This window comes from Zea mays, chromosome 9, assembly GCF_902167145.1.
Source record: "Zea mays cultivar B73 chromosome 9, Zm-B73-REFERENCE-NAM-5.0, whole genome shotgun sequence".
Classification (NCBI taxonomy): domain Eukaryota; kingdom Viridiplantae; phylum Streptophyta; class Magnoliopsida; order Poales; family Poaceae; genus Zea; species Zea mays.
Window position 1 is genome coordinate 46344468 of NC_050104.1, and position 8636 is coordinate 46353103.

The 8636-nt window shown below is 46.4% G+C and overlaps 1 protein-coding gene across 1 annotated transcript; it reads left to right on the plus strand.

Moving 5' to 3' along the window:
- Window positions 1-4788: 4788 nt before the first annotated feature.
- Window positions 4789-7613, plus strand: LOC100272595 (uncharacterized). The gene is made up of 2 exons (NM_001147058.1): window positions 4789-6201; window positions 7135-7613. The coding sequence occupies exon 2, from the start codon at window positions 7232-7234 to the stop codon at window positions 7550-7552; it is 321 nt and encodes a 106-aa protein (NP_001140530.1). The 5' UTR covers window positions 4789-6201; window positions 7135-7231; the 3' UTR covers window positions 7553-7613.
- The last annotated feature ends 1023 nt before the right edge of the window (window positions 7614-8636 follow it).

Genomic DNA, 8636 nt, shown 5'->3' on the forward strand with positions numbered 1-8636 from the left:
CAAAGAGGACCTCAATTCGGGGAAGCGGATATTTATTCTTGATTGTCACTTGATTCAAAGCGCGATAATCCACACACAGCCGCTTGCTTTTATCCTTCTTCTCAACAAACAATACTGGGGAAGCCCATGGAGACCTGCTAGGCCTAATGAAGCCCTTAGCCAGCAGATCATCCAATTGCCGCTTTAATTCAATCTGCTCCTTTGGAGCCATTCGATACGGGGCCTTATGAATAGGCTGCGTCCCCGGGATCAGCTTAATCTCAAAAGCTGCATCGCGCTCCAGAGGAATGCCTGGAAGCTCTGCTGGAAACACGTCAGCAAAGTCACACACCACCCGGATGTCCTGCACCCGCAAGGCAGCCTCGCCCTCCACCACCATAGAGAAAAAGATCCCCGACTTCCTTGACCAGCGATCAGGAAGCAATTGCGCCAACAAGGATAATGTGAACTTCGGAGAACTTCCCAAGAAGACCACCTCCTTACCCGACGGCGCCTGCAATAACACTGTCTTCCAGAAGCAGGATATAACCGCGCGATACTGGGATAACCAATCCATACCCAAGATAACATCGAATGCCCCCAAGGAAATCACCACCAGATTAGCCGAAAAAACCTCATCAGCAAGAATGACGGAACACCCCTGACAAACTGAACAGCTACTAATGGAGCCATTAGCAGAACTGACCAAAATTGGGTGACCCAACCTCTGCACCGAAAGACCAGCCCGCGACACAAAATCCTCCGAAACAAACGAATAGCTAGCGCCAGAGTCAAAAAGAGCATGGGCTGCAAATGAATCAACTGAAATCGTACCTGTCACCACGTCTCCTTGCGCCCTGCCATCCGTAGCGGGTAGCACATAAGCTCCAGAAATACCCGCAGAAGAGGAAGCTCCCGGAGTGAAATTAACAGAAGAACCCCACTGAGCCACCGGAGGAGGCTGGCGCGGAGCTCCAAACTGAGACAGCACAGGGGTAGACGGCGCAGGAGTAGGCACAACCTGATACTGCGGAAAACCTTGCATCGGCACGAACTACGAAGTCCCGGGCACATAAAGCTGCTGTGGAGGGAGAGGAACTGAAAACTGCTGCTCAGTACTTGACATCATATTGATAGTGCCCTGAGAAGAGGAGGAAGCTATCGGCTCCCATCTGAGCTTCCCACTGGGATTCCTCCTACACACCACATCCTTGTGGTCCTGACTGCAGATAGAACACCTGCCACTCCACTGACACTCTGCACGGCGATGCGCATCTCCACAGCGGAAACACACCAGCCCCAACCCGGGCTTAGGAACGGCCCGAAACCTCTGAGTACTTCCTCCTGAAGTACCTGAGTCAGAAGATTTGCCACGGTAAGGATGGTGGCGCTGATGCTGAGACTTGCCCCTCTTGTGAGCTGGACCTCCAGTGTTGCCCCTCCTCGTGTCCTGGCTGCAAGGTTGATCAACACCCGAAGACTTCTGCGACTCCATGGTGTACTGGTGTTGCATCTCCACACCCAGCGCCTGCTCCACTGTGGTACGGAAGTCCACCAACGGAAAGGCCCCCAGAGCATGCCTGATAGAAGGCTTCAGACCCTGACGGAATTGGCTCGCCTTCTCCATCTCATTATAAGCCACATGAGGGACAAAGCGGACCATTTTGTTGAAGCCCACCTCATACTCTGTGACAGACTTCTTCTCCTGCTTGAAGGACTGCAAGTCAATCTTCATTTTCTCCAGAAAGGTGACCGGGTAGAATCTCCTTTCGAACTGCCTGATGAAAACATCCCATGATAGGACTCCTGGTGAGGAGGAGTGCGCTGCCTGCACGCCTCTCCACCAAATCTGCGCCTCACCCTTCAGCAGCTGAGTGCCAAAGCGAACCCGATCTTCATAAGCAATCTCGAAGACATTCATCTTATCTTCCACATAAGTCAGCCAATCTGCCGCCTCAACCGGAGTACCACTGCCATCAAAAGAATCCATCTTCATGCCCATCCACTGCATCAGAGAAAGACCACTGACTGGAAGAGGCACCCCGGCCCCGCCACCAGGAACAGCACCCGCAGGGACAGCGCCCCCGGGCACATCTCCACCTCCAGCTCCCTGAGCAGCACCAGCAGGGGCGACAGGAATGGCTTGCCTCAGCAGGGCCAACTCCTGCTGCATGGCCTGCATCGCGGCTAACATTGCCGCCGGACTCATCGAGTCCCCACTAGGAGCTTGCGGACTACCCCGAGCTCTACGAGGCGGCATAGCTGTATCCACAGGGATGAGAATAATAAGTATGTGAGATAAGCATAGCATCTCTCTAGATAATGTCAAAACTAGCACAGAGAATAACATAATCATATCAATAGCAAGACCGAAAACCCATCCTACATGTGCAGTGTGTCAATTTATTACTACTCCACTTGCTAGGACCTACAGCCTATGCCTCTGATACCAACTGTAACACCCCACTGATCCCACACAATGGATGATACCAAAAGAAACCTTTCTACAAAACTTATGCAACACATAGAGAAAGAAAGTATTGCAAAATCCGGCAGCACCTCCCTTGAAAGTAGCATAACAAGGAAAGCATATAGTTTATACAGGATATAAAAGAAAGATAATTGACATAGTATAATCGAAATGCAACGGTAGAAAAGAACATTCATGACCAGACAAAAGATAGTCATCTCAGCCCACCAAACTAAACAGTTCAACTACCATGAAAGATTAGAATGTAATAATTCCCTAGACTTGACCCTTCCTGTTTAACATCATTAATAATCAGTTATTCCTTTATTTAAAAGTGTGGTGGCCGTGCTGCTACATCCCTTCTCCCAAAGCAAAGATCAGGTGCCTGCATCAGACAATGCAAGAGTGAGATGACACATCTCAGCAAGTAAAGAAAAACAAACAACAGTTGGACAATGCAAGCCAACCGTGCATAAGCAACCACATGGTTCCCAACTTCTTCCTTAAATATTAATTTGCAGCAAGTAAGCAAATACTCAATTACTCAATGCCAAGAAGAATTACAAAGTAAAGATCCACCTTATCCACATCACCAAAATAGGTTCCACACTTCACCCATGAATGCACATGGCTACAGATGCAACATGACTTCTGCCTTCATACCTCTAAGGATATGAAGCTGCATCATACCCCTTCTCGGGAAAACATATGATGCTCATTGTACCGGTACGGTCGGACCATAAGATCGCAACGAAAACTTCAATGCAGTGGATGATGAATGCATTATGCATGTCAACAACATAAGTTCTTCCCAAATAAGATGTGCTAGACATATACCTCCACCCATTTCACATCAATAACCACATGGGTAACATGATCAAACCACACCCTCCACATGTATAATCAACAGAGCATGAATAATTTCAAACGATGGTACCCAATTAGGAATATGGATATGAACACAAGTAGCACAAACATAATCAAGTATGAGGCTCTTCAATCAAAAGACGAAATAACCATCACTGTTTTACTTGCCTTTACCGAAGTTAGGGCAAAATCCCTAAGAACGATCCGGAAGTCCACCACCTTGGGTTCTCCCCTTTTCCTTCCTCCCTTCTTCCTTCCACCAAAATGATTGGAGATTCGCACCAAAAGACGATGATCCGAGCGGCACGGAGTAGCACCTAGGGAGGAGGGGATTGGGGGGGGGGGCGGCTAGGGTTTTGTTGGCTGCAACAATGGAGGGAGGAGGAGGTGGACAGGGGGGGGCGGCGGCCTAGGGGAAAGGAGGAGTGGGGGGGCGGCAGCCATGAGGGGGAGTAGATAGGAGGGTGGCGGCTAGGGTTTGGGAGGCCTAATGGGCCGAAACACCAATTGCGGCCCAACTAACCCACGCGACAGCTCCCGACCGCAACGCAAATGTCAAACCAAAAAAATTCTACTGCCCTAGTTGCGAATGTTATTCACAAAATTCCAAATCCCCAAAACAACAACTGGATGAGGGGAAAAAAACAAAAAAAACAACCCCCAACTTCTCTTCTTTGCAAACCGGGTATCACACAAAAATACAAAACTGCAGCAATCTTTGAAAGAGCTTCAGGACATGTGTTTGGGTTTTGGCAGCCACTGCGTACAGCGTTTGAAAAAAGTTTTTAACTCAGGTGGGGCCAGCGCTGAAAATTTTTCCCCTTCAGCTAAAAACATATTAAGCACCTTCGAACACATTGAAGGCGAAGTCGAGGCGCTTGATGAAGTGATAGTCGGGCACGGCGACTTCTGTGCCCTGTTAGCTTCTCGCGGCACAGCTACAGCATTTTCTGAAGGCTAGTTGTACGCACGCAAAGATTATGAATAGACCGACCTTCAACCTATCTCCAACAGATTTGATTGACATCCCCAGTGAAGCCCGGAGCATAGGGAGCATATTTATAACACAGATTTGGGCGAAGGGTGGTCGGGATTTGGCTGGTGACGAGGCCCGAAGCTTGCTTAAGCCGGTATGAAACTTATACCTGTCGCTTACGTTCTCTTGTAATTACTTTTTAACTTATAATGCTTTGTTGTGTACAGAATGATGGTGCCGAAGATTGATAGTCCGAAGCACATTTTAAAGGCTGTTGAAGCTATTTTTTAGGCCTACCTGCATAGAGCTTAGAGGCATTTGTATTATCTTTGTAAAAAATCTCTACTAATACTTAAGAAGGTAAGGAGGGCGTCCACAACGTGCTTCACCGTGCCCCCCCCCCCCCCCCCCCCCCCCCCCCCCCCCCCCGGTGCCCCCGCCCCATGTCTCTACGCTCCACGAAAACCGCGACGAAATCCTCGCCGCTGCCTCCGTAGCAGCCATCAGCGCCCCCGGCTCGCCTGCCCCCAATTCCTCCTCCACCGCGTCGCGCCAAAAACCTCGCCCGCACCAAAAACCTCCATCGCGGCCGATTCCCACCGCCTCTGTAGCCGCCATCAGCGCCCCAGACTCGCCCGCCCTGAAATCCTCCACCGCGTCGCGCCGAAAACCTCATCGACCGCCACCACGCCGCACACGCCTTGGTCTTCGTCGCCCTAACCGCACCCTTCCAATGACGGGGCGCTAGCGAAGCCGCGCATCCTCCCTGCATCTTCACCGGTCGTCACCCTAACCGCGCCCTTCCAACGACGAGGTCGCTACCGAAGCGCCGCGCATCCTCCTCGCATCTTCGTCGCTCCTGCGCCGCGCCGAAATCCTCCCCCACCGCGCCCTTCCATCGACGACCATGGCGGACTACCCACGCGTCATGCACGCCCCGCCCTCCGTGCCTGTCCTCCGGGGCCAGCGCGCTCCCCTCCTCCTCACCAGACTCTGCCGCCGCGGGTCTGGTTGCCCACCTCAACTCCGAGGAACGAGGACTCCACCATGCTCGCTCTAGAGACACCGCCTTCCTGTCCTCCGCTCACCGTGCTTGTCCTCGGATCCACGACTGCCGCCCCGCTCCCCCCAAATACCACTGATGCAGGGATCCAAGCCCCTGCCATCTATTCAGCCGCCCCGACGTCCACAGGGGATACCAACTGATGGGCCACCAACCATGTTGTTCCACGCTCTGGGCTGCTGCTGGAAGCTAATCAATCGCTTGGTTAGACCATCGCAGATTAGCGGTGGGATTCCCAGGTTCAATAATCTCGTTTCGGGCCATGCCCTCGATGTCATTATCTGGCTTGAGGTTTGTCGTGGAGAAGCAAAGGGATGTTTACATGTGCTCTATTCTAAGTCTTAGGGTCTGGGATTAATTGGGTACGATTCGTTCTAGAGGATGATGCGAGTAAGTGCTTAAGTGCCCTGCTAATTTTTTCAGCTACCTCTTTCGAATTTGTTGTCTACCTGTTTGTTAGGCAAGCATGGAGTATTCGCTTGGTTCTACTCAAGAAGGGAATCAAGGAATTCAGGACTTTATGCACTGATTGTAATAGTCCAACGAAAGAGCGGATCCACATGTTAAAAATCTCAGCAAGTGTTCCTTTCTGACAGAGTTTCAACTTATGTGTTACTAATGTAGAAGGGATCCCAATTACTTGCTGCATTGGGTGATCGAACAGTTAAGTCACAAAAGGATCACGTCAATTTTTTGAACTATGGATTCCTTGTTTTCTATAAATTCTCATTCTTATCTTACTGCACCAGGTCATAGTATGGAGTTTAGGAAACAGGAAATGCATTGGTCTCTTGTTTGGGCATACTGGGAGCGTGAGGTCGTTGCCTTGCCATTCCTCCAATCCGGGTTAGTAATGTATATCATAAACTAAATGACTGAAGCCTTTCATTTTAATTTGTGTGCATTTAACTCCATATGAAGTAGTTTTTTTCTTTGCACAACTCATTGTTTCTGGTTCAAAGGATGGATCATTTGCTCTCTCGGATTCTCAGTTGACTTACTCTGATAATATAATTTTCCTCTAAAGCAAGAAAGTTGTTGATTCTCTCTTTAGTGTGTACACCATTTAAAAACTGTCAGATTAAGTTTCTCCGTCCTATGCACCGAAGAGGCCCTAAAGCTTTATGTACACACGATTTTTTCTTGTATTGTCCTGTTCACCTCTATCCAAACTATTTGATGATTGGAAAATTTAAAACAGAGGGAGTATTATGTTTTAGTTTTGTTGGCGTTTGGAAATTACTAAACTTTTGAGGAAAATTACATGCTTGATATTCAAATCGCAAATGTTGTACATTCCTGCAACCTAGGCTTGTAAATTTCCCATTAGAGTTTTCTCTATTTTTTTGGCAATCTGTTTAGTTCATCTGTTAATGAACCGGGTAAGATGATTAGTTCTTTGTCATGTTATTTACTTTGCATTTAAACTGGGTAAGATCATTAGCGCTTTGTCATGTTATTTACTTTGCATTTAGTCATAATAGAAATTACTTATTTGTTTCAAACTATAAAATGATTTGACTTCTCTACATACATTGTTCTTAATACTTATCTAACATCTAAACCCTAAATTGCTCCATAGTTTCACCAACAATATATTTTACTTTTGTAGTTTCTGATGCTGCCAAACTAGGTCCATAAGTATTATTTGCCCATCTATGATATTGTTCCATGTACGACTAGAAGTTCAAATATCTGGAAAATGTTCTCTTAACGTGATATCAGACAGCACCCTGATTTAAAATATCTTAACCTTCAGTATTGTCCATGTAATTGCAGAGAGAACAAGAACTTGACTGGAACATCAAGATAAGCAAGTGTAAATACCCACCTTGAAATTGGTAGTTTTAATTCAAACACATGCCTTTTGTATGTTATGTTCTTGCCTCCTTGGTATTATAACATGCTTGCATTAAATGATTTATTGAAGGTAAATTCTGGAAGTATTGTGATTCCCATAAAACGTGTCCTTACAGATCATGTATTAAGGGTGTGGACGGTTATGTTGCCTTTTTCACAAACTTCAATTTATGATCAATTGCAAGCAAGATGTGGTCTAGCTGTTGGAATGCGGATCACGAAGGTGGTGTCTTCACTCTTCAGCATGTTCCAGTGTCGTGTGTTCCAGATCGGGTTGCTATCGGGAGTCTGTTGGTTTGCATGGAATCAATCAGGTTTAGCTTGGATTCATGAATAATTGGTTTGTGTCGTCCGGCTGTTCGAGCTACGTCATCATGATTAGAATCTACATTTTTCCCTACGCTTGTATTTAAAATGGAGTTTACAAAGATAATCGTTAGAATGGAATCGAAGGCTCATTTTTTGTTCTATCTGATAATAGCCGAACGAATGAAATGCAATTTAAATTTATGAGATATTGAAGTTAATAATAATAAATACTGTTTGTTTTCATATAATCATTATGTACAAACATTATATCGAATAAATTGTGGTTCGTTGCAACGCACGAGCACTTACCTAGTATTGTAAACAAGAATTGAACATTACTTTGTATATTTGTCCATGCCTTGTAATATATTTTACCTTTCCATCCATGTATAAATTGCTTTGTTGTGGACGAAACTTGTATCTTTTGAGCCGAAGGCGAAAGACACTTTCCCTTCTTTTCGTACACAACGAAGCATATCCTTGCTTCTGCGTGCTCATCGAAACATTGTTATCAAAGCTGAAGTATTTCTGTTTGTGCTTCGTGTTATGATGATGATGATCCTTTGAATGTCTTCATGAATGTATATGAATGCAATGAATGATGTAATGTAATGTGCAAATGAATGTCCCAAACACACACACACACACACAAAACCACACCCAGACTCTTCATCCCCTTAGGAACGACTTTTGAGTCTTTTAAGCTCTGCATCCCCTTAGGAATGACTTTTGAGCTTCTTCACCTTCTATTTTGGTGGCATTTAAGTTCTGCATCCCCTTAGGAACGACTTTTGAACTTCTTCACCTTATATTTCGGTGGTATTTGGCTATGCATTCCCTTTGGAATGACTTTTGAGCAGAAAACTTACTCTACGCTCCCTTAGGAACGACTTTTGCATCTTCGTCAAATTTTTGGCTCGGCATTCCCTTAGGAACGACTTTTGAGCAGAAAACTTATGCTGCGCTCCTTTAGGAACGACTTTTTTGCAGCTTCGTCATGCTCTGCATCCCCTTGGGGACGTCTTTTGAGCTTCTCCTTGTTTTCTTCTTTACACATGATGGTGCAGGCTCATATTTTACATATTACATCTTTAGGGGATTTGGCCCTCGTA